At 44.9% G+C, this 27,196-nt stretch overlaps 1 protein-coding gene across 4 annotated transcripts in view; it reads left to right on the forward strand.

Annotated features, from left to right (window-relative positions):
• GRIA1 (glutamate ionotropic receptor AMPA type subunit 1) overlaps nt 1-27,196 on the forward strand; it is a 348,888-nt gene that overhangs the window by 228,744 nt on the left and 92,948 nt on the right. For all 4 annotated transcript variants that reach the window (XM_059888222.1, XM_059888223.1, XM_002689318.7 and 1 more), the window contains 4 exon segments: nt 1,851-2,018; nt 10,667-10,771; nt 20,960-21,070; nt 21,771-21,977. In XM_059888222.1, coding sequence (XP_059744205.1) covers nt 1,851-2,018; nt 10,667-10,771; nt 20,960-21,070; nt 21,771-21,977 — 591 coding nt within the window.

A 27,196-nucleotide genomic window follows, 5' to 3' on the forward strand; every position in this document is an offset into this window, starting at 1 on the left:
GGAACTCTCTTGCTTTTTTGATGATCCAGCGGATGTTGGCAACTTGATCTCTGGTTCCTTTGTCTTTTCTAAAACCAGCTTGAACTCTGGAAGTTCATGGTTCATGTATTGCTGAAGCCTGGCTTAGAGAATTTTGAGCATTACTTTACTAGCATGTGAGATGAGTGCAGTTGTGTGGTAGTTTGAGAATTCTTTGGCATTTCCTTTCTTTGGGATTGGAATGAAAACTGACCTTTTCCAGTCCTGTGGCCACTGCTGAATTTTCCAAATTTGCTGGCATATTGAGTGTAGCACTTTAACAGCATCATCTTTTAGGATTTGAAATAGTTCAACTGGAATTTGATCACCTCCACTAGCTTTGTTTGTAGTGACGCTTCCTAAGGTCCACTTGACTTCACATTCCAGGATGTCTGGCTCTAGGGGAGTGATCACACCATAGTAATTAACTGGGTCGTGAAGATCTTTTTTGTACAGTTCTTCTGTGTATTTTTGCCACCTTTTCTTAATATCTTCTGCTTCTGTTAGGTCCATACCATTTCTGTCCTTTATTGAGCCCATCTTTGCATGAAATGTTCCCTTGGTATCTCTAAATTTCTTGAAGAGATCTCTAGTCTTTCCCATTCTATCAGTTTCCTCTATTTCTTTGCATTGATCGCTAAGAAGGGCTTTCTTATCTCTCCTTGCTATTCTTTGGAACTCTGCATTCAAATAGGTGTATCTTTCCTTTCCTCCTTTCCTATTCACTTCTCTTCTTTTCACAGCTATTATTAACATGTGACTATCCCACTCAATTTCCAAAAGATTGGAAATGATTATAAAGATACCAAATGTAATGTCTTTACTTTAAAAAGGAAGTGTTTGTGTGTCCAAACTCATGTCCAGTTCTTTACAACCCCATGAACTATAGCCTACTAGACTCTTTCTGACCATGGGATTTCCTAGACAAGAAAACTTGAGTGGATTGCCATTTCCTTCTCTAGTGGATCTTCCCAACGCAGGGATTGAAGCCATGTCTCCTGCTTGGCAGGTAGATTGTTTACCACTGTGGCACCAGGGAAGCCCCAAAAGCAAAAGGAACAAAATTAAAAGCTAGAAAAATACCTATACATTTATTCTACAAGACTGCACTGTGAACTTAGGATGTACCAGAGAACATGCTAGACATCAGAGACAAATTGATGAGAATAGATATGATTGCTAGTGCTGGAAAATGTTGTTCTGGATTGTTATCTTGCTTTTGTTTCAACATTTTAGTACCTTCTTAGATAAGAGGGGGATAAAATTGAGGCTTAGCATGAGGAAGCACAAGAGGAAATTTTGTGGAATATAAACTTGCCACTTGAGTGAGCTGCATGCAGAAATAATTAAGAGCTTACCCTTCTCAGATTATTCTTTTTCTTTCTTTTACTGTCACCAGGGATGGTGGAGTAAACTGTTCTTCTTGGCTCCCAGTTGGTGACAGAGAGAAAACCAAGTTGTTTTCATGGACTGTATCAGACAGATACAGATGAGTTGTATTTAATTTAGATGTTTTGTATTCAAGCTATGCCTCTTCCCCCAGATGAACCAACATTTTAACGTGGATTGGATAGAAAATTCTAGAATTCTCTTTGAACCTCACAACCAGCAATACTACTGAACTCGGGAGTTCAGGAGGGCAATATTGGCTAGGGAGGTGGAGCAGCAGGTGCTTCGTGGCTTACAGTGGCTCCCCGTCCCCACCATACCCCCCATCCCTGGCTCACTGCAGGCATCCTCATCACCAGGAGGCTCCTTCCCAGATACAGCTCCCACCAGCCTCCCTACCAGCTCTCTCTCTGACACCCAACTGTCTCTGTTCCTCCCACCAGTACACCTCTGCGCTCACCTACGATGGGGTGAAGGTGATGGCTGAGGCTTTCCAGAGCCTGCGGAGGCAGAGAATTGATATCTCCCGCCGGGGGAATGCTGGGGACTGCCTGGCTAACCCAGCTGTGCCCTGGGGCCAGGGCATCGACATCCAGAGAGCTCTGCAGCAGGTGAGGCTGGCAACAACGGTGGCCCCACCCTATGGGAGCCTCGCAGGGGATTTAAGCATCAGTGTCAGGCAGGATATAGCTATTGAAAAAAAAAAGGTGGAGCACACCCGAAGCTTGGACCACCACTGCATTGTTTGTGGCTCTGACATAGGAAAGGTCATGTAGAAATTTGAAGAACAAAATGAAAAAACGTAATAGTATGGACCAGTCATTCCTGACAGCACAAGAGCTCTATTTTATGCTTAGGGATTATGCTAAGAAGGGGAAGCCAGTGATGCTGTATTTGAAAGGGGACTTGAGATACACAAGGATGAAACTGAACCATTTTTGCAGGCTCTCAGAGACTCTGCTCTCTTGCCCTGATTTTCTAGATTTCTTCATTATCTTTGCTCTCTGTGCACATGTCAGGATGGGACCCTGAAAATGTTTCTCGACACTTCTGATTCTATTTTCTTGCTTCTCAGCATTGCACTCATCAATTTTGTTTGCACTTACGAATGGGCAAACAACAGGGATATAAAATGGTCAGGATCCTCCTATCAACTGACTCTGCAGAGGATTCTGAGGTGGAATCCAGATTCAACAGGGAGGAATATAAGCACTCAGTGATATGTCTGCTGTGGAAGCAGGATGAGACAGATACACGTGAGCCATGTGTTTGACATTCCTGTTTTAGAAGGTTCTGGGGACTTGCCCAGCTTTATGATTCTCTGAACTCCTAGAAATCTCTAGAAGTTTCTAGAAGCACCTGAAGCACAGACTAGTTCTCCAAGTCCTGACACATACCACAGTATATGATGCCTCTGATGCCTCCTGAGAGAGACCGTATTTCCAAAGGGGACTGGGCACAGAGGGCAGGGCTCACTTCACAGGAATGTCCAAGTATCAGACACAGTGGCGAGCTGGCAACAGCAAAATGTTCTGGTGCAAATGACTCTCAGGACATGCTCTCTCCCAGAGGGGAGCATTTCTGAATGAGGGAGAAATGTAGAGGAAAACACACAACTGTTACCACCTGTTTTCCAGCCACATGCACAGCTCTAGCGATTTACAACCTGGAGAAACACACAAGACGGCAATATCATCAGTTGTTCTTTAGCTCAGCTGAAGCGCCTGCACGTGGAGGAGAACACAGACTTCTGTCCTTTGGAATGAAGCAAAGCAACTGCCCTGTGGCTAGATGCAAACGGTTCCACCCACAGCCCTTTCTGCCCCACCCCCCGTCACTGTGCAGGGTGGCCCCGAATCCCTAGGCAGCAAGAGCCGGAAAGCCAGCAGCTTCAGAATGATTGCCAAAGGTGTGGTGCCTGCCTTCTGGCTTATTTAAAATGCTCTTCCAGGCTCCACAGTCGAGACAGCTTCTGTTTGCAATGTGAAGCTGGTTTCAGAAGGTCCCAGGGACTTGCCCTCAGCTTCCCAGCCCTTCCAGCTCCCTTGCCTCTCTCATCTTAAGGATGTCCCTGGAAGGATACGCTGACATCACCATGACAGTGATGAAGCCTGGAGACAATGTGAGTGGCAGAAAGGACTCTTACTCAGGAGACCTGAGGTCCAAGACCAGCCAGGCCCTTGAGTTTCTGGGTGACCTTGAAATACTAATTCAGATCCCCCACACCCTTCTCTTTCCTCACCCATGACAATGAGGCAGTCAGAGAGACCACTCTCAGTTCTCACCTGGCTTACGAATTCTAAGCATCTAATTAATTTTCCTTACACTCTAACCCATGTCTTTCTGGTTGTAACATGCTCAGTCTTCTGTTTCTGTCTTCAGTGGGGTTGAGAGGAGGCAGTTGCTTTCATCAAAATAATAATGATCTCCTCTATACCAGGGGTCCCCAAATTCTAGGATCTAATGCCTGGTGATCTGAGGTGGAGCTGGTGTAATATTAATAACAATAGAAATAAGTACAAAATAAATGTAATGCATTTGAATCATCCTGAAGCCATGGCAGGGGCCACTACCCTGGTCATGGAAAAATTGTCTTCCACAAAACCGGTCCCTGGTGCCAGAAAAGATGAGAACCATGCTCTATACCATCTTGAATCAAGACATGCGTGTGCCAGTCAGCTTGTTCCTGCGAGCCTACTGTATGCTCTGCCCTATGCTCTGGGGACAATTAGAGAAGGCAAGGCCTGTCCTCAAGAAACTCTCTTTAGTCTCTATTGTGGCTAGAGGTAGGGTGAGGAGAACTAGCCGCAAAAACAGAAACAAAATATAATCAACATTCTGATCCGAAGATCAGCTGTTCAAACTGAATCAAATATTTGTTTATCACTTCAAATCACAAAAATGTATGGCAGAAAGAGACCTGAGAAATGACGACTCCCACTTTTTCTTACATTAGAGATGAAGCAGCTGACCCAGAGTGAGCAGGAACTCCCCCAGGATCAGCTTAGCAGCCGAGACTGTAACAGACCCTGAACTGGGGTCCTCCTCCTGCCCCTAGCCTGCCCTGTGGCCCCAGGGACCTTTGCTTGTACGTACTGAGCCTCAGGGCCTCCCACACACAGTCATGGCTGCTGTCTAGCCATTTCATCCTCTAGACCCATCTCTTTAAATAGCCATGCCACTAGGGAGAATCTGTGTGCCCACAGTAGACTTGGTAAATCCCAATGCCAGTCAGTCTTTGGACCCCAACTTGGGATCTCAAATCACTTCTACCCTGACCTTGGACCTCCAGGTCACAAGTCGGGAGGTATCTGAGGGTTAGCTTGTGGTCAAGCTGGAAAGTCTGTGAGTTAGACCAGGAGGAATAAGCACATTATTCTAAAACTGAGGGTCATACCAGCTATGACATGGCCAGGGCTCACTATGCACAAGCTTCTGAACATATTTTACATGACTGATCTCACTGAATCCCCTATAATATAACCCTCCGAGGTAGCTGGTTTTATTAACTGTGCTTTATAAATATACACACTGAGCTACACAGATGTTCAAGAATTCCCCCAGATTATACAACTAATTAGTGGTAAAAGTGGGATTCCACCCCACATCTCCTTGCTACCTCACTGTACCCTTAACTGCTCTGCTCTGAAGCCTCGAAGACCCAGCCCAGCAGATGAGAATGAGTTCTGGCCCAGCCAGCTACAGCACATGGCCTTGGGTAATATCCAAGGGCCTCAGCTCCCCCTCACCCCACTACAGTTTTCCCAGGAGCAGAGTGAAGATAATTCAGCCGCCTGCCTGCCCCCATCTCCTCACCCTGCCTGACATCCAAGGAGCCACTCAGAATATTAATGATCCCACAATCCTGGAACTCCTCAACGCTCCAGGAAAGAGGAAGCATTAGGGTACCTATAAGTTGGCTTCTGGCTGGCAGAAAAGAGTGAATTCCCCAAGTCAGGCTTTTAGCATTTAGGTCATCGGCCCTTTGAGGATATGACAGGACAAAAAAGCTTTGTACCTTCTCCCCAGAAAAATGCACACACACACACACACATATATTTTTGCATGACCATGAGTCAGGGGAAACCACAGACACTTCCAGAAGCCAAGCTAAGAAGTTGAAGTGAAGTTGAAGAACACCTGCCCTAAATAATGATCAGCCCTCTTAGCGTTTGTGTTTGCAGTCTGTCAGCCAATGATCACACACATCAAAGTGAAGATTAACAGGGCACTTCGCTAGATGAGGTCGGGGCGGGGGGAGGGGAATAAGTATAAGACACAGTCCTGCAACTCAAACTGAAGACCCAGTGTTGAAGGAAAGATAAGCTCCTAAGAAATAATAGCCATAAAGTTGTGGATTCGAAGCTAAATCACATACGTAGCCAGGCTGTTGATGCTCTGGATGGTCAGAAAAGAATGCTACGACTGAGGACTGTGGACATTACCAGACTATCTGTAGGCATGTGTCTGGGGCTTTAAATAGGATGACCATATAATTTATCATCCAACCTGGAACACTGGGGAATGAAAGGGAGAGCTATTTACCAATTATCCCAGAACAAGAGATGTAGACTGGATCGATCCCAGGCAAACTGAGATGGATGGTCATGCATGCCATAAAGGAAGGATGACTTTAAACAAAGAGTGATTTGGGTTTTGGAGGGTCTGGGTGAGGATGTAAAGGGTACCAGCAGGAGTCTACAGCGAGGGTACAAGGAGGACTTCGGGCCATTGTGCTTGGCTATTAGTACGTTAGGAGGACAAGAGCGGGGCTCTCACCATGCCTCCACCAAGCACTATCTGGAGGATCCTGGATTAATTGCTCAACTTTTCTGGCATTAATTTCCTCATCTCTTAAATGAGTATAATCCTCATAACACTGCCTCCCTTTCTGGCTTGTGACAAGGCTCAAAATGAAATTTTTTAAAGGATAATATATAAGTTTCTTTGATGCTCAGGGCAACTGCCTGAGATAGCTAAAGCCAGGATTATTCTTCCCATTGATCAGGTGGGAAAGTGGAAGCTCAGAGGGGTCCTGAGACTTGCTTGCCCCACTAGAATAACCAGCACCCTGGTCCACAGGCTCCGGCTTCCCTAGTGGGCATTCAGGAGGAGAAGCCAAGAGAACAGACCTGCCTCAAGGCAGCCACAAAGAGGCTTTAGAAGCCCCAGACCAGGGTATCTCCACTGCCCCCACCCCCAGGGCTGGAGGTGCAGGAGTCAGTCGTCAGGGCTAACGGCTCAAGTAGTAAAAATGCCAACAAGCACTCTCCCAGCACCAGCAAGAAAGAACAAGTATGCTTCAGCATCTCATGGATGGCAAACACTGAGCTGGCACCCAATACAAATGACTGGAAATCCAACGTTAAATCCCCATCTTTCATGGAGGGAGTCAGCAGGTGCCAGGATAGTGATAGGAGGTCCAAATGGCAGGAACTCAGGGAGACTCCAGGTCTCCCTTGGCCTGACTCCTGTCACCCCAGCGTGGGGGTGGGAGGGAACGGGGGCTCAGAGGCTCAGTACTGATGGATAGGATGGCAGTTTCCAGATGTGGCCAAAGCATATGTTTCTGAGAAGCTTATTTCTCTAAGAGTCCAGACTGTCCTCATAAATGGTTTGGGGCTAATCTAGTCTCCTGACCTCCCCCCTTGCTCTGCCATCATGGAACAGTAGTTCTGGGACATATTCTTTCCCACAATTTAATTTATCTCAGGGTGTGTACATCCTGGCTTCTATAACTAGACAGTAAAGAGCCTTCAGCTCGCCAGGCCTCTCCTGACTTGCTGTGAATCCTGAACACAGGTGCCACAGCTCTGAGTCTCAATAATCCTACCTGTACAATCAGCAAAATAAGCTCTGCTTTTGCCACTCACTGGGTTTCTGGGAACATCACATAAGCAGCATCCTGTGAAACGGTGTGGCAATGTAAGAGGCCCTCAGGTCACAGAACTTTGCTGCTGCTGATTATTTTTTTGGGAAACTGAGAAAGGCATGTATAAATGACAGCGACAAGACCCTCATTTCTGCTGAAAGGATCCCCTGCTGTGAGGTCACAACTTATCACGCCCATGTTAAATCTTATTGTCCATACTTCGTACCCACTGAACACAGCACAGCAGTAGTAATAGTAGTGATCATCATTATCTTCAGCATCACCACCACTGAAATCACACACACCATACATTGAACATTTATGTCCCAGACAATATGCTAAACACTTCAGTCCTTTGAAGAGGAAACTAGGAAACAGATAGGCCTAGTGACTTGTACAGAGGAATTAGAGCGTGGCCTGGGGAAGGCCCAGCTAGAATAGAGGGTGGCAGCGGAATGCCTGGAGAACACACGACTTTACACATTTCTGTGTCACCTCTCAGAGCCAAGGACAGTAGCGTGGGCCTCCATTTGAGAGGCCACTTGGTATATGAAGTGACGAAACCAGAATATGTCAGAAGCTCTGGATTTCAGACCTGCCTCGGACACTTGTAAGTCCTAAGTCATGAGCAAATCACTTTGCTATCCAGAGTCTGGGTTTCTGCCATGAAAGTGATGGGACTTCCCTGATGGTCCAGTGGCTGGGACTCCGTGCTCCCAGTGCAGGGGGCCCAGGTTTGATTCCTGGACAGGGAACTAGACCCCACATGCTGCAACTAAGACCTGACATAGCCAAATAAATAAAATAAATATTAAAAAAAAAAAGAAAGTGAAGATCCTAATCTCTCTCTAACCAACCTATCTCAGGGGTTCCTCTGAATGAAGATAAAGTAATATGTGCCAAGTGTTTCATAAACACTTGGAAAATGGTGGTAATATTAATAACATTATTAGTAACAATAAAAATAAGAGTTAGCCTTTGTTGAATACTTGCCATGGGGCAAGCATTGATCAAAAAATATCTAATTTCATCCTTAAACCAACCTTAAGACATAATTAACCCTAATTGGTCCTATTAAACAAATGAGGAAACTGAGTCATAGAGGCATTAGGCAATTAGCATATGAATTATGACATAATGATAATTAGTATGACACTTGACACTGGTGCCAAAAATAGATGCCTCTTTGAATCATTAATGACACATTTCTGTTCCTGCAAATCATCTGCACATCTGTTCCAGTCTATTTTTCCAAATGAGTCACACGAGCTGGCACATAGCAATGAATGGGAAGCTCAAGATGGGCCAGAGAGGACCAAGGAGGGAAGGTGAAGCTGCTGATGGGTTAAAACTGCTCCCGTCTCATTCCTTGTAGCAGGATCGGTGCTTTGCTTTCCCTTTGAAAAGCAAAAGTAGCCCAGATTTTCCAGAGTGAGAATTTCTCCAGATTTCATCTCAGAGAGTGAAGAATGTACTGCATAATTTGTTCAGTGCTCTAGGCCTGTTGTGACCTCCCTACTGAGACTTCAAACCAGGAGGTGATGGGAAGGTCAGCCTGAGAAGAGACACACTTTTCTTTCTTCCTTCCTTTCTTTCTTTCCTTCCTTCCTTCCCTCACCCTCCCACACACCCCATCTTAAATACATACACACACCCCAGCTATTCTTGTATCTTCCAGAGGCAGAGGGGTTGGTCATTCACTGTCAGAAAATGGTGACACCCTTCAAGGCTTCCTTTGAAGCCTATTTGAAGAGGGGGGAAATAAATAATGCTAGGTTAGAGACATTACTTTGCCAACAAAGGTCCGTCTAGTCAAGGCTATGGTTTTTCCTGTGGTCATGTATGGATGTGAGAGTTGGACTGTGAAGAATTGTGAGCGCTGAAGAATTGATGCTTTTGAACTGTGGTGTTGGAGAAGACTCTTGAGAGTCCCTTGGACTGCAAGGAGATCCAACCAGTCCATTCTGAAGGAGATCAGCCCTGGGATTTCTTTGGAAGGAATGATGCTAAAGCTGAAACTCCAGTACTTTGGCCACCTCATGCGAAGAGTTGACTCATTGGAAAAGACTCTGATGCTGGGAGGGATTGGGGGCAGGAGGAGGAGGGGACGACAGAGGATGAGATGGCTGGATGGCATCACTGACTCGATGGACATGAGTCTGAGTGAACTCCGGGAGTTGGTGATGGACAGGGAGGCCTGGCGTGCTGCGATTCATGGGGTCGCAAAGAGTCGGACATGACTGAGCGACTGAACTGAATTGAACTGAACTGAGAGGGCAAGGTTCATATTGGTTACAGGTACAGACTTATTGGTTACAGGTACAGACTCATCTCACTGGCCTTAGGCCAGACAAATCTGAGGAAACGTGATAGATTATGGTTGGAGAATGTGATTTCTAGTACCTGAGCTGATGACACGCAGCTAGACTCATCCCCAGTTTGAGGGTGGACCAATTTTATTGGTCACCTCTAGAGCAGCAGGCTTGGTCCCAAAGATCCTGGATGCTCCATGCTGACTGCTCACCCTTTAAAATGAGCCTGAAGATAGGAAGCCATGAAAGTTTAATCTGACTCATTTGTGGAGAAGAAATCCTATGAGGCATATTTGGGGGCTTCCTATATACATGTTGATTCAACAGCTAAGACCTATGTAAAGTCCTACATGATCTGGTCTTACCATAAAGGGTTTCCTCAGATGCTTTAAAGTTTGCATAACACTTTCACATTTGCTGTGTCATGTAAGGTGGATAGAGCAGGAATTTTGGAAACTAGAGTCTTGGAGAGGCGATCAGCCAATCACTTGGCTGTTCAGAGGAAAACTGGGGTAAAACCCAGGTCACCCAATTCTAGGTATTCAGGTTCCCAGGTATTTTATTCCCTGGCCTCACAAGGGATTACAAAGCAACACTGAGGCATGGCCCAAAGCATCACAAGGCTGGCTCCCAGTCCTAGGTCTTCCCCTGCCTCACCAGGGAGGGCACAGCAGTCTCTTCCTTCATGGGCCTGCTTCAGTTTCCGCATCTGAAGGTGTGTGTCTGAGGAGCGGTGATTCTCATGGGGTGGTCCTGATAGGGGTATGGGACTGAGGATGACACAAAGATTTCCTATGAAGATTGACTTCGATCCACTCTTACTGTTGGCCAAAAGCAACGGGTGAAGCAGTTTTCAGGAAGAATTTCATTTTAGTAGGATAACTGTTCTCCAACAGTTATGCCTGCTCCAGGCCACGGAGTAGAGAGGTGTTTAGGATTGCTGCTACTCTAAGACCTCATCCCATGTAACTTTCTCAGGTTCTGGGCTTTCGGTTCAGCAGGAAAAGCCAGCAAATGAACAAACATGAAGCGCAACTTCAGAGTTCACTGGTCATCACCTGGCTTTTTCTTGCAGGTGCGGTTTGAAGGCTTGACAGGAAATGTGCAATTTAATGAGAAAGGACGGCGGACCAACTACACCCTCCACGTGATTGAAATGAAGCATGATGGCATCCGAAAGGTAAAGCTCCCTTTGCTTCCATTACACAGGGAGGAGAGGGCTGAACAGAGGCTCAGGCCGGAGCTGAGGGCCTGGGGAACCCAATGTTCTGGACTTGATCTCTTAGAAGAGAAGCAGGCAGTGAGGATTCTAATCTGGGCTCTGCTGTGAGCCAGCTAGGATTTTGGGCAAGTCAGTTGTTCCTCTGAGAATTGATTCACTGCAAAATGGAGATTAAAAAAAATCTCTACCTTTGCCTTAGGGTGCTTGTAAAGATCCAAGGGATGGGAAAATATTTGTAAAAAATGAAGTAATAGATGTGTATAAAATGTCACTACTGTTCCTGAGGGGTTTCAAGTAAGAACTTGAGAATGATGGTTTATTGAGGAAGTTAACCATATTTCCCTAATCCACACTTGGTAGTATTCTCTCTCTCTCTCTCTCTCTCTCTCTCTCTCTCTCTCTGTATCTCTCTCTCTCTCTCTCTCTCTCTCTCTATATATATATATATATATATATATATGTATGTATATATCAGTTCAGTTCAGTCGCTCAGTCGTGTCCAACTCTTTGCGACCCCGTGAATTGCAGCACGCCAGGCCTCCCTGTCCATCACCAACTCCCAGAGTTCACCCAGACTCACATCCATCGAATCAGTAATGCCATCCAGCCATCTCATCCTCTGTTGTCCCCTTCTTCTTCTGCCCCCAATCCCTCCCAGCATCAGAGTCTTTTCCAATGAGTCAACTCTTCGCATGAGGTGGCCAAAGTACTGGAGTTTCAGCTTTAGCATCATTCCTTCCAAAGAAATCCCAGGGCTGATCTCCTTCAGAATGGACTGGTTGGATCTCCTTGCAGTCCAAGGGATTCTCAAGAGTCTTCTCCAACACCACAGTTCAAAAGCATCTATTCTTATATATATATATATATACACACACACACACACACACACACACACACACACACACACACTTACTAAACATTTTAGAACAACGTTCAAATTCTTGGAGAAAACATTCAGAATTCTACCAGACTCTGCATTCTGGCCTTGGCCAATTTCTCTGACCTTGATCCTTGACACTCACTTTCTTTGTCTTTCCACTCCAGTCATTCCAACCAACGTTCACTTCCAGGAAGATATCATGTTCTTTCTCACCCCCCAGCCTCCAAATGCATTCCCTCTGGCTGGGACTCTTCTATCCCATCCCCCAATTCTAGCCTGACTTCAGGAGTCAGGGTAAATGTTGCTCCCCAGGAAAGCCTTTCCTGGGCTTCCTTGTTATGCCTCATGGCCACCTCTACTTTACTGTCCCTGGCCTTCACCACATCCCTAGTTCCTTGGGGTGGCACAGTGGGGTAAGTAAGAGGCTGTGCATGCACAGTATGAAGCTGGTAGAGTGTCAGAGCATTAGCGCCAGAATCCTGGGATTCCATCCTGGCGTCACCACTTACCAGCCTGTGACCCTGGACAAGTAAATCAGGTTCTTTGTGCCTTAAGCAGGGACTGAATGATCTAAGGACGCAGAAGTTCTGAGGGCTGGACCTGGCACATTGCAGAGTAGGTCTTAGTCTCTCAAACTTGATTCTCGCTATGCCTGTGCTGTCAAATACAGTTGCCACTAGCCATGGTTGGCTATTTCATTTTAATTCTAAATAATGAAAATTGACAAGTCCCGCAGTTGCACTAGCCACACTTAAGTGCTCAATAGCCACAGGTGGCTAGAGGCTGCCACACCAGACAGCACGGCTGTGGATCACGCCCATCGTTACTGCAGGCTCTACTGGAGAGTGATGCTCATGTTCTCTACGCCCAGCCTGTGGGCTTCACGGTGCTCTGGGTGGTGTGGTGAGAAACACTGGCAGAATGGCTACAAGCGGGGTCACTGAAAACAGACACACAGGAATTAAATCTCTGCCTCACTCTCTACTACACACATGACCTTGAACAACTGAGCCTCCTAGAGCCCCAGTGACATCACCTCCAAATGGGGAATAATGCCCTTTATCTCACAGGACTTCCACCAACATTGAGTGAAACAATGTCTGCTACCCCCTTGCCTGTGTGAAGGGGTCCCCAAAGCAGCCCCTGGCATGGATTGGGTATTCAACCCACATTTTGTTTGTTTGTTTCAACTGCCTTCTTTGGGCCACAAGGATTTTTATATCAGCCTTGACTATGAGTGAGTCAGGCTGTGCAAGCCCATAGAATGGATAAATCAGCAAACCGAAATAACAGAGTAACTTTAAAATCCACGAGCAATAGTTGTGCTTTATTTTTCAGGTCTCGGGGCTGTTTTTCAACTTCCTTCCCAATGACTAAATCCTTTCTTTGAATGTGGGTTTAGGCAGCCTTTGGTTACAGGGAATCTGACTTTCAGAAAATCAATTCCACCACATCTGTGGCTTCAGGTCTTTTACTCAATCAGCCTCCTAACAAAGTAATTTCTCAGATTCACGGGTAACCTTGTTGTGCTGGTTTCAGTGAACAGTGTGTGGCCTTACCTGACGTATGTAATAAAAAGGGACTGCTGCTGTTTAACTGGGAGTCTTGGGGACTCTCTCCTGATCTTTAGGCACGTATCCTGGCCACTGATCTGCCAACACACACTCTAGGTGTCTGGGTCCAATTTGACATCCTACTGAAATGTGTGTGGTCTCTGGGCATACGTTTATCCCACACTTCGGAGCTTCAAATGCCAGAATGTGCAGTGGCTCCAGTAAATCTAGAGCCTTCTGAAATGCCATTCAGAGATTCCACTTCGCCGTGGGGTACTGATTCAAATAGGGATCTCTATTCAAATAAAATGCCTTGTCAAATTCAAGTAGGATCACAAATTCTTAGAGTGGCTGTCAAGAGAGGAGTGCAGGGACATTCTTGAAGGTCTTTCATCAAGGGACCAGCATTAATGATGTAACCATCTTTTCTCATCACCATTGGTCCTGTAGCTATGTTTTGACTTAAAAAGGACAAGTCTCAACTTGAATTCAGTCACCCTTGCCCTGTCTCAAATTTTTCATTCCCAGTTATGACCCAAGTGTAACTGGAAAGGAAGGACCAGGTAGCAAAGAAAGTGACACAAAGTCCTCCCTATGTCAAAAGTAATTAAAAGTCCTGAAGCATTCACAGCCCTCAAGTCCAGACATCCTTTGGAAGTTTTTTCCTGAAATCTTTGCTACCCAACTTTAGACATACTGGTGGTGGTTTAGTCACTAAGTCGTGTCTGACTCTTTGCGACCTTTACCACCAGGGAAGCTCCTTAGACATACTGAGTCCTGTTCTATTCTATCCACCCACTTCTCTCCATTTCCACTGCTGACTCCAGAGCTCAAGCCACCTTCTACACCTGCCTAGACTCACACAGGAGCCTCCCTACTGGTCACTAGTCCTGCTGGCCAGGTTCTTGTCCCTCTAGAAGGCTGTTTTTCAACACAAGAGCTGATCATCGTCAAATATATATCAGGTTATATTGCTTCTCCGCTTAAAGCCATTGACTGGCTTCCTACTGCAGGGGCTTCCCTGGTGGCTCAGATAGTAAAGAATCTGCTGCCTGCAATGCAGGAGACCCAGGTTCAGTCCCTGGGTTAGAAAGGTCCCCTGGAGAAGGGCATAGTAACCCACTCCAGCATTCTTTCCTGGAGAATTCCATGGACAGAGGAGCCTGGTGGGCTACAGTCCATGAGGCCACAAAGTCAGACACGACTGAGCGACTAATACACCACCGCACGTAAAAGGTAACAGAACTCCTTACTGTGGCCTTCAGACCCAGATACTGCAGCCCTCTGAACTCTTGCTCCTCTTTCTCTAGCTCACAACTCCACAGCTACCCCGGAATGTCTGCTTCTTTACCCGACATTCACCATCACTGTGATTTGATGTACATCTCTCTCCTTGTCATTCAAGTCTGGCCCAGCTGAAGTCACTCTGGAAAGGCCATTCCTGACCAAAATATCTAAAGTGACCCCCATCCGCCGAGCATACTCCCATTATCCTAATTTTTCACAGTGCTTCCCCCTTCTGAGATACTCTTGTTGGTTTACTGATCTCTATTGGGGTTGGTAAACTTCAGCCTGCAGGCCAAATCCAGCCAACTGCCTGTTTGTTTACAGCCCGTGAGCTAATGATTTTTACATTTTTAAATGGTTGAAGTAAATCAAAAGATGAATACTTCATGATATGTGAAAATTACATGAAATTAAAATTTCAGGGTCCATAAATAAAGTTGTGGGGTTTTTTTTTTTTTTGGAATACAGCCAAACTCATTTGTTTCAGTATTGGCTATGGCTGCTTCTGCACTGTGACAACAGAGATGGGTAGTTGCTACAGAGACTGTTTCACCCACAAAGCCTAAAGTATTTACTGTCTGGCGCTTTAAAGGTGAAGTCTGACAACCCCTGGTCTGAATATGTATTGTCTTTCTTCCCCTCCTCTCTACCTCCTTCCACTAAAATGTCAGCTCTCTAAACGCAGGGACATGGTTGTGTTATTTATTATATCCTCAGTGCCGATAATATATTGATGCATAGTAAGCACATGCAAATAAGTGGTTGTTCATTAAATGAGCAGGCAGCATATTGAATGTTGCTTGGCAACCAGGAAGCATACTACTCTGGCCCATTTTCCCATAGATCTGCCAGCAAATAAGGAAAAAAAAATGCTGATAAATTTAATGAAATAACACCTCAAGCAGAACTCAGATAAAGTCACATACAAACTTACAAAGTTCAAATTCTTTAAGTATGTTAGTTAAGGTGCAATAACAGATAAACTCTAAAAATCTCAGCTGTGTAATGCAACAGAGGTCTAATTCTTATTCACCTAGTGATCAGTTTGGGGGACTGGGGACTCTGGTTAAGACTCAGGCTTATGGAGGCTCCATTGTCTGTCTGGGTCTTCCGCCTATCAATAGCCAGCTAACAAGTGAGGAAGAAAGATATTAGAAACTGTGCTGGGGATTTGGGGGAGTCAGGTTAGGAGAGGCACTCATCACTTCTGCGTTCCACTGGCCAACCCGATCTCCTGGCCCGTCTAGACACACGGCAGGCTGGGAATTGCAATGGCAGTCTAAGTAACTACTTCCCACCATACCTGTAGGCTATGAATAGTGAACAAGAATCCTTGCTGGTCATCAGGTTGTCTCTGCCACAATAGGCAACTTCCTTTTAAAAACTTTATCATAATGGATCTCATTTTTGGAGGTCAGGAGTTGTGGCTTCAGAGGCAGCTTAGAGCTACAAATGATACAACTACAAATGTGTCGATGTGATTTGATGACTGTGTAAGGTGGACCTATTGTATATACTCTTCAATGATCATCTTCTTTTTAGGCTATATTTACTTTAAAAAATCTAATCTATCATCCCATGACAGACTCATTTCTATATTCAAAGAATCTTTAGAAGTAGATGGAAAACAGGAGATCAAAAATTCTAACTGGCTCCAGGAGAAGACCTGTCACTGTCAGAATTGTTTAAATCTTCTCTTGAACAGTGGGGCCCAATTTTTTACCAAACTACTAGCTCTGATTTACTTTGAGATAAAATCAAAGTTCCTCCATATCCTTAGTAGAGAATCAAAGGGCTGTATAATAATCCAGCCCATTTCTCTAAGAAAAGGAAATTTGCTTCATCTCTGAAGTGCAATGTCTCTTCAAAAAACTTTGCCAGTTCTCTTTTCATCAAAATGTGGAGCTAGATTTCTCAGCCTCCTAGCTGACATGGGAGGCAAAGCTGGGTTTTGGCATCACCCTGCTCTTCTGACTGGTGATATTTTTTTATTTCCCTACAAAAGGGTTAGGAATAAAATAAGCTTGCTTACAACATATAAGTGTTCCTCTGGCTTTTGATATAAGCCAACCTAAACAATAATTTTTATAGATACCAATTTAACATTAGTGCTAGGATACTAACTCTGAAGGATCCTTACCCTTAAAAAAGTCTCTTTCTAAGCCATATAAATCTTATCTACACAGATTTATCTTGCTTTTCCCTTCTTTCTTTAATCAAAACAGCTTGCAATTTTAGAGTGGTGTTTTGTGGGGTTTTGCACCATTTATCCTAGGACATGCTGCATATCAGGAGGGTTACGTTGTCAAATGAGTTTGAGAAATGCTCCATAATATATACTCCTTTTGGAAAGTGGAAACATTCAATAGCAAAATGAAACTGAAATGTCCTATAGTACAGAAGCCTATTAGCCTTCAACTAGGCGTTACCCTACTGAATAGCATTTTTTAGTTTAATAACAACTTAATATGAACCACACACTATGATTATTGTTGTCAATGAACTAACTCATTTGGTTCTCACAGCCACCCTGTGAGACAGGTACTCTTGTTGTATCCCCTCTACAGGGCAGAGACTGAAGCCCATTGAGGTCAGTTAACTGGCCCAAGTCATACAGTTAGTAATTAGGAAAATCTGTCTTTTAAGCCAGGTCTATCTGATGCCAAAGACCAATCTCTGTACCATTAAGCCCCCACTTTTACAGATAATTCCCATGAAGGGACTTCCCTGGTGCTCCAGTGGCTAAGACTTGGTGCTCCCAAAGCAGGGGGCCTCAGTTTCAACCCTGGTCAGGAAATTCGATCCCACATGCCTCAACTAAGAGTTCCCAAGTCACAACTAAGACCCGGTGCAGTCAAATACGTAAGATAATTTTTTTTTAATATTTGAAAAACTCTATCAAAACTCAATACATTTTAGAGAACTTAGTTGCATGTCAAAGGAGGCAGCTACCTTGATACTGATGGTACAACTGATGGTTGTAGAGATTAGTAAGAACAGCTGAGCTGGTGACAAATCATGAAGAGGGCAGAAGGAAGAAAGAAAAAAAAGGGAAGGAAGGAAGAAAAAGGAGGAGGAAGTGGGAGGGAAAGGGCATAAAGACACCACGGCATCATCTGCAGGAGGCAAAAATGGTGATTAAATTTGCTAGATCATCTCCCAACTTTGTGCTGATTATATTAAACAATACTACTTCTGAGGTCCATGACCTGGCTTCTGTGCTTTGCCACTCATCTGCTATATAAACTTCATAAGCTTGATCATCTGATCTCCCCAAACCTCAGTTCTCTCATCTGTAAAACAGGGAAGATAATTCCCAGCCTGTCTGTGTTATTTGAATAGTGTGAGGAGCAAAAGAGTTAAGTGTTGGGTAAGTAGTTTGGAAATTATTTTTCTAAACTTGCACTACGATATACTACAATAATGGTTTGAAACATTTATTTCTCAATTAAAGGTCTCCTTGTAAAAATGAACTCTTAAGGGGAATCCCAAAGTGTGAAATTGATTAAAAGCAGAGCTGACGGTTGAATCAGGGATGAAGAACCAATAGCTTCCTCCATCTTCCCTGACCCCTGGCCCACATCCCGAGGAAGTGGCAAAGGGGCTTCACAGGTGCCCTAGGGCCCCTTGAAGCACAGGCCTAGCAAAGCAAGGTTGCACTGTGGTCTTAAGCAGGTCCCCTAGTGCCTGAGCCTCTGTTTCCCTCTATAAAAAGAAGAAGTTAGAAGAAATGATTCTTCAAGCCTCTTCCAGCTCTGATATTTTGGAAATCTACATTTCTAGTTCTTGTCTTTAGACAGAAATGTCTCCCTCCAAGCTAACTGAAAGTGCCCCCACATGAGCAGCATGGTACCCATGCCTGCAGGAGGGCAAATCCTGACCCAGTGTTCTGAGAGACAGCCTCCCACCTGCCTTCATGCCTCTGAACTGTCTCAGCATGAACAGGATCCACTGTCTCCATGCTGGATCCACTCATTCTCTCAACAAACCTTCTTCCCTGAACTGCTTCTCTGTGGAACAATGGGCAGCCTGGAATGAATAGACCTCTAGCTTTGCTCCCGAGGAGCACCATGGAGAGACAGGGACAGATGTACCAACAACTAGACCATGGGGCCAGTGGGAACCAACATGAGGCACTCAGGGTCAGCTGGCAGCCTAGTGGAACACGGACACACACAGCCGTGGCCAGCCTGCCCCATTCCAATCCTGGCTCCACAGCTCTCCTGCAGCCTTGGGAAAGTTATTCCACTTCCCCGCATCTCAGTTTCTTCACATTTAAAATGAGAGTGACAATTAATTACCCACTTCATAAGTTTTGAGGAGGATGAGAGAAGTTAAAACATTAAAAAAAAAAACACTTAGTATTAATATTTATTTTTATTTGTTTGGCTGCACCAGGTCTTAGCTGCAGCATGCAGGTTCTTCCGTGGCACGTGTGAAGTCTTAGTTGCAGCATGTGGGATCTAGTTCCCTGACCAAAGATCAAGCCTGGGACCCTGCAATTGGAGTTCGGAGTCTTAGCCACTGGACCACCAGGGAAGTCCCTAAAAAAAACACTTAGAAGAGTGCCTAAAATACAATAAGCACCCAAATACTGTTAAGCAACATGCTTTCCAGCCCAGGGCTAAGTCCCCTCTGGTGGTGAAAAGCTGTCCCTGGAGACAGATGACCAGGGTTCCTGGCCGGCCTCAGCCACTTAGCTGCATCACCACCCTCACCATGCAGGTTAACAAACTTCTCTAAGCCAGATGCAGCAGCACAAAGCCTGTCACACACAGCCTCCAACAGAGCAAGAACATGATCGGTGTTGGCAATTAATACTGTTGCTGTTAACGGCAGTGAGATCGCAGGGAGAACTATTTATTTCTAGCTGAGGGGACTGGGAAAAGCATCAAGGTGAAGATGACCTTTGAGTGGACGGCTGGCATGTGCCTCGGATTTCATGAATCTGGACTGACTTTGCAGAACTGCTCTTCCTTCTCCATGTGTACTGCAGTTCTCCTTCCTGTTTGCCTGTTACAGCTGCAGCCAACAGAACCACCACAAAACACAGCTGCAGCCAGCAGAACCACCACAAAACACAGTGGTCTAAAGCTTAATAGAGACAGAAGTAGAGATGGGGTGTGTGTGTGTGTGTGTGTGTGTGCGCGCGCGCATGCTTAATAGAGACAGAGGTAGAGATGGGGGGGTGTGTGTGTGTGTGTGTGTGTGTGTGTGTGTGTGTGTGTGTGTTAGCCATGCCATTCTGTTCTTCCCAAACCTTCCATGACTTCCTGTTGCCTTCAGCATAGGCCTACACCATTTAGCTTGGCCTGCAAAGCCCTCTGCTACCTAGACCCAGGCCCCACTTTCCTCTGGAGCTAACCCAGTCCTCCACCCAGGACCCTTTAAACTTACATATCCGGGCAGATTCCTGTGTCTACAGCTTGGCTCATCTTTTCTCTGACCTGACAGATTTGGACCCAACCTGTCCATCCCTCGCGACTTCAGCCTCACCTCCTCCAGCTACCTTCTTCCCAGCATAGGTTTCATACTTGGCTCCTGCTTCTCCAAACTCCTTGGGCTCAAGCTACCGGAGTCACTCACTTGTCACTTCTGGGGCCACACGCGTGTGTGTGTCATGTATTCCTGAATAGAGTAGAGGGACTGTCAGAGCAAGGACTATCTCTGAGACTTCTGTGTATCTTTCTCAATTCTGCCACACAATACCACCAACATCTTAGCTCAGAGTCTTACACACAATAGAGATCCTATAAATATTTGCTGAAAGACCTTGGAAAATGAGTCAGTATAAAAAAGTACTAACTAATCTTTAAAAAAAATAATGCTGTCAACCAGTATTTGAAGGTACAACTGTATGCTCAGTATTATAATAGTTTAAAAATTGGAAATAAGAGAAATAAATAAACACTAAAATAACCATCACCTAGCAAGTTGAATCTAGATGGGAAAATAGAGTTAACCTAAAAAGAAAGCAAAAAAAAAAAAAAAAAGGTTTAAATCCTATGATTCCAACTACAGTTCAGAATGAGCTAAGGAAGAGAAGGATTACTAGGCAGGGAACAAGGAGGAGTTTGACCTTGTGAACAAGGCAGGAAATTAAATCTCTGTGACCCTGACTTAACATTGTGCAAAACAATTTGCCACATAAACAGTTAAAACCTCACTTCTCAAGAGAAGCAATTTTCAGGCTTCCCCATCATGATGAGGATTTTCATGGGGGTGGGGCTGGGAAGACCAGAACCTGGAGAGCATCTTATCTCTTGCTGTTTACATCTAGCACACTTTAAAGTCTGGTGTGTCCAGCATTGCTGGTGTGACACTCAGCTCCTTGATTTCCTATCTGGTGTTGGCTAGAGGGCGCAGAGTGGGCCATTCCTGAGAATCCTGGCTCACCCTATGTCACCACACCCCTCTCCTTAACAGATTGGCTACTGGAATGAAGATGACAAATTCGTCCCTGCAGCCACGGATGCTCAAGCCGGGGGGGATAACTCAAGTGTCCAGAATAGAACATACATCGTCACTACAATCCTAGTGAGTACTCAGTCCTTTGTGGAGGTTACCTGGGATGTGAGCTAGGCCAACACAGAGGCTTCCTCAAGAGTGAAAGCTGGTCATTCTTCTGGCCAAAAGTGTGCAGTGGGTAGAAAGAGGGAGTTAAAAATTATCCTGAAATTCAGAGGGATTTTCACTCTCTGGCTCTGCCATGATTTCACTTTGTGCCCTTGGATAAGTCAGTCACCCTCCTATGAGCCACAGTTTTCCCATCTATAAAACATAAGAGATTAAATAAATTGTGGTGCTTCTGACTCTACTCTTCCTCAGTAGAAGTCATTTTCAAAGAAAGCCCCTAATGTACATCACCTAGAGTGGACAGAAGTGAAGCTGCTGCGATTTTCAGTGGTTGGTCATGAAAAACCTGGAACCTATTTAGGATCTACTTCCCCACTGTCACACCCCCAGAGGTACCTTCAAAGAAACACAAGAGCTCCTGAAACATCACTTGAAAAGCTATGCACGACATCTCAATGAAACATTCTTATTTTACCAGTTTTCTTCTTTAACCCAAGAAGTTTTGTAATGGGAGGAGCAGAAATGCAGGAAGTGGGTTTAGGGGCTAGAGAGACTGACTCCCCCAAAGTTAACCAATGTTAACTCCTCTGCCATGCCAAAGGCCTCCCTCCCCAAGAGTGAACCCCGAACCCACATTCTCTGTCTCCCATTTCTCCACCAGGAAGATCCTTATGTGATGCTCAAGAAGAATGCCAACCAGTTTGAAGGCAATGACCGCTACGAGGGCTACTGTGTGGAGTTGGCGGCAGAGATTGCCAAGCATGTGGGATATTCCTACCGTCTTGAGATTGTCAGCGATGGAAAATATGGAGCCCGTGACCCTGACACAAAGGCTTGGAATGGCATGGTGGGAGAGCTGGTCTATGGAGTAAGTCCCCCATAGGGTAGGGAATTCGAGGCAGAGAAAGATGGTTGGACAGGAAATTTTGGTGGTTAGATGACCCTACCCATAGATGCCTATTGGACCCTATAGTTTAGTATGGTTGCTGCTAGAAAGATGAACAGTCTAAAATCCAGTGTCTGAAGACATTTTTTGCTCATGTTCCTGGTCCCAGCTCCTTCAGCCAGACTCACTTCAGTCTTGTGACTTCAGCTGATCATCATCCAATACAGGTGACAGTTTAGCTTTAAGGTTAGTTTTCCCGAGGCAGACCGCCGAGTGGTCACTTTCCTGTTCAGTCACTTAAGGCCCCCTCAAAATAATTTCTTCCCTGGATACAATCAAACTTTCTAGTCACTTGCCCTTTCTGGCACCTTCCATTTCAGCCAAGCCACCCCAAGTCACTCTGTTCTCTAGGGTGCCTGCTTCCATTCTGCCCCTCTAAAATCTTACCCTTCCCCCCAAACCTGTATCACATACTGCTTTTTCCAAGGTGTCATTCTCCCCATAAAAGGTACGGGGAGAACCCTTTTTAACTCTTCTTGCCTTCACCGTAGGATTTAGTTTCTGCTTCTATTATGGCTTACCTTGCCTTGTACACTTGTTATCTGTGAATAGGGATTGGCCTACTCCATTCACTACCCTTGAAATAAGACCACACACAATTGCTATAACACCTTCAATAAACTGAAGCATTTTGGGGAAGTCACTGAATGCTCTAAATTGTTTTAACTATTTAAGGAACCATTGAGAAGTAAAAGATCTGATCCCTGTCCCCAAGGAACTTGGCATTTTCTGACATAGAAAAGACAACGAGAGAGACTGGTAATATAGCAAAGAATCAAGGTCCATGCAGAAGGCCAGCATGAGGTGGTCAAGCCCACGAGAAAGATGTGTAACCTGGAAAGCGGCCATGTCCAGGTACAGAGAAAGGCAGCCCAGGAATGTCTATAGTATAAACTATAAGATGGTGATAGAAATAAGTTGTGAAAGAAGAATGAGAAAACACTGATGATTTTTTGTAGAGGGCTTCAGTTGAGTAGTCAGTGACAAGATTGAGTAAGAAATGATAAGGGAAAGGGTGTGGATTGACTCAGCAGGCTCTGAAAGATCATGAAGATACTCGAGTAGAGAAACAACAAAAGGCAATAAAAGAAGAATCCTGCCGCCACGTGCAGGAAAGGCACCACCACAGCTTCACTCATAGAAATCAAAGACTCCTGCCTAGGGCTTTGAACAGAAGCAAATGCCGAGCCCCCGGATGGTAAGAAGTTCTGGTCAGGATAAAGCAACCATTTAGGAGCTTTTAAAATCTCATTGTCTCAGATCGAGGAAATAAGAGTCATGATGGCCATAAGAGCCATAAAAAGGGAATTCAAAGAAGAAAGAGATAGAATAAAGAAAAGTCTTTCTAAGAAGGTGGCTTTTGATATGACCTGGGAAGATGATTAATGAGTTAAGGAGGTTGTGCTTCTACCTTCTCTCTCCTCTGCTGCCTCTCGCTTTGGGGAAGTATCATCAATGAAAGATAGAAGATCTAGATGGTTAATGCTGCATTGGGAAGCTGGTTTCCATGGGAACCTCCACCAAGTTCTTAAGGTCATCCCCATGGCAACTGCTGTGAACTTTTCACCTCCACCAGAATTCATCTTTACCTTCACCCAATGTAATCTGGTTCCTTCAGTAAAAGGCCCAAGATCTGGGCTGAACAACAGTATGATTATCTGAGGGAAAGCCCCCCAGTACACAGCCATCAGCCATGGGCCACTGGCTCATCAGTGACAGAAATCACCTCTGAGTGCCTCAGCTGCCAGTCTTTCTTGTTCCCTCCCCTCCACCAGGCCTGTCCCTCTGCCCAGTTACAGCTGTATTCTGAAGACTCTATGATGGGCCCAAATGGATGCCCTCTCTTGAGGGCATTTTCAGTTTGGCTTTCCTTGTCTGTCCCATCTAAGAAAGAATAGAGGGGTCTGAGGAGGCATCTCTAGCCACAAATGACCAGCAAGATCAGAAAAAAATTTACTTGGAGGGCTCCAGATTTCTTCTTTCTGTGCCTCTCAAATAAGCTAAGTCAATCAGGGTGTCTCACCTTCCCTTTGCTCATTCTTGCTCTTATGCACCATGGTAATAGTAGCATTTCAGCACATTGCTTATACCGGGCACTGTGCTAAATACTTGACCCAAGTTATTTCATTTACTCCTCATAACAACCCCAGAAGGTGGATGTGATTACTCTCCGCATTTTATCCATGAGGACACTGAAGCCAGGGAGACTAGGCAGTTGGGCAAAGGACACAAGTGATGAGAATAGCCACAGTGCATTCTCAGATACCACAGGCTACAAATGAAGGCTCTGCTTATTGCATAGGCACGGCTGTGTGCCTGGGTTGCCATGACTTTCTGGCCAGTTCTTTGTCTTAATGAAGCAGAAATAGAGTGAACTTTGGAGACACACACACAAATCCAGATTTGAATTCCAACTCTGCCTGCTCACTAGCAACATGACTCCTGCGAGCCATTGATCTCCTCCCGGGGTTCCCCTGAGTTCTTTGTCCCAGGGCTGGGTGGGGAGTATTTCCCTACACAGGGCCTGGCTCAGAGTGGCTCTCCATCCCTGATGGTTTTCTCCCATTTTTGCTTTTACCTAATACATCCACAATGTTTACTATTTTCCCAAGATTTTTTCCAGACATATTTGGTTTGGGGATCTCCTAGGTCAGTGTTTCTCTAAGTCTGGACCAGCAGCAGCAACATCACCTGGGAACTTGCTGGAAATGCAAATTCTCAGGTCTCCCCAGACCCAGTGATCTAGAAAGTCTGCCATCTGTGGTTTAAAAAACCCCCAAGGTGCTTCTGATGTCTGCACACTCAAGTTTGAGAATCACTATCTCAAGATGTCAGTTTCAGAAAATAATTTTGAGCACCTGTGAAATGCCCACGGTTCACGGTGCTCTCACATATTTGAATTCTTTTGACTCTCACAAAACACTGCTGTCCAGTAGATAAAGCAAAATTTATTATGCCTCTTTTTCTAAAGAGGAAACTGATATTCATAAGGACAACTGTCTCACTCGAGGGCACATAGTCAGTGAGTCACAAAGCCAAGAAGGCAGGTCTACTTTCCCAGATGAGCCGTGCCTATAAGTGATCCTGCAAAGGTCCAGTGACTTCCTCAGATGCTGGAAATCAACTCCTAAGACCTTTCAGTCAACATCAAACAAGCTAAAACTTGTTGTTCAAAACCTCGTGCTGCTTTGCACAAACCACCTTCTCTCTCTGGACCTGGGCTCCTATCTGCAAAATGATGTCACTGCATTTCCCACTGTGTGTGTATCCTATGCATATGGGTGCGTTTTGATGCTTGGGGCTCAACAGACAAAGAATTTTGGAAATACTAAATCTGCTTACCCCTCTTAGAAATTCTCAGTGCACAGTAGTCTGCTAAAGGTTCTGAAAAGTCCTGCCAGTTTAAATTCATGTTAATTTTTATATTATAATTAGTTACATCCTTCCACAAATAATGTTACATGGAACAAATCTTGAAACTGCTAAGTTAAATAAGAACTAAGATGATTGGTTTTGTGATTTTTTTCCAGGTCACAGTCCCTTTTATTAACTCACATCTGGAGGCATAAGACAAATCCATTCAATTCCCTTTACCATCTTTGAAGCCGGTCTTCACCCACCTCCCTCTTGGGTAACTTGTAGTTATTCACTCCGAGTCATTTCTAAAGACTTTTCTCCCCTATTCCTTTTCTACCTATGAGAAAAAAGGAGATACTGTCTCCCTGGCAATGGCTTGTAAGTGTTTGTAAAAAGTATCAAGATTTAGGCAGTAGGTGTTAGCGGGAAAAAACAGAATTGCTGAGACATATACTCAATCCCACATTGCTTTACAGAAAGTTTCTTTCTCTAAGTGAGAAATTTAAGTCATTCTAAAGCCAGGCTTTTTATTCCACTTAAAATGCCTTCTCAAAAATCCCATCCAATGAGAATAACCAGAGGAAACCCCTCCTGAGCAATACCAGCTGGCAGCTAGGTGTGGCTGGGGTCTGGACAGCATCAGTCTGCAGCCTCACATCTGGACTATTACATGGCATCATAAGAGAAAGCCACCTGCCTTGAACAGACTTGCACAGACATGCCTGTCATTTCAAAAGTGAATGTCATGGCATCCCTCCATGGAACCGCGTTAGACTTCCAGGATCGCTTAATCTCAGGCCAGGAGAACAGTGGATTTTTAGAGCATAGATGCCAGTGCTCCTGCCATTAAGCAGAGATAGGAAAGACAGAAGAGCAAGGCTGGTGTGGTATGCCCAAAGATGAACATTTCTTGCAACTATTTTATGTTTATCTACATGAATTTTTAAAACTGAATTATTTGTGCACTTCTTAGCAGTCTTCCTGGAAAAAAAAATAGTTGTGATACTACTTTATTCTCTCTGCCAGGTCTTCCTCACATGATTCTCTCCTCTGGGAATGTATTCTGTATCCGAGCAACCTGTTGAAATCCTACTCCCTCTTCAATGTCAGTGTATATGTTACCTCTTTGAGGATGCAGTCCCTGACCTCCCCAGACAGAATTAATTCCTTCCTGACCTCCTGTAGCACTTTGCATCTCTCAGATACAAAACATATCTCACAGTATCTAGCATGTATCCAATCTACCCTGTAGTTTGGGAAACTACTTTGTGTGTGTGTGTGTGTGTGTGTGTGTACCAACTTTTACTAGTTGTAGAGATCAGTTTTCTTTTCAGCCTAGGGCTTGCATATGAGTGCCCAATAAATATTTATTGAGTTAAACTTGCTTTACTATCTATCTTGTTAGCCAGGACTGTCTCGGTCGCAGGTAAAAGTACCCCAACTCCAACTGGTTTAGGCAAGCAGAAGGATTGGTTCATGTTCCTGGGGACAAACAAAAGAGTATTTTGGCACATGTTTCTACCATGTTCCTAGGGATAGCAGGATAAGCCATGAATTAAGGGTCACCCAAGTTATTTCATCATGGATCATCTCTCACCCTGCCTTTCAGGGCTCATGCTCATGAAAGAGACTCGGGTCTTGTGCCATCCTTGAATGAACCACTGTAGCCAGGGGAGTGGACTACACTAATGGCCAGATCTGGGGGATGTGCTTCACCTATAATAAGGGTTATCAGCCCCACTTGAACCGGAGGATAGTTAGTGGAGCAGGAGTAGTTCTTTAAG

The sequence above is a fragment of the Bos taurus genome, chromosome 7 (genome assembly GCF_002263795.3).
Source record: "Bos taurus isolate L1 Dominette 01449 registration number 42190680 breed Hereford chromosome 7, ARS-UCD2.0, whole genome shotgun sequence".
Taxonomy (NCBI): Eukaryota; Metazoa; Chordata; class Mammalia; order Artiodactyla; family Bovidae; genus Bos; species Bos taurus.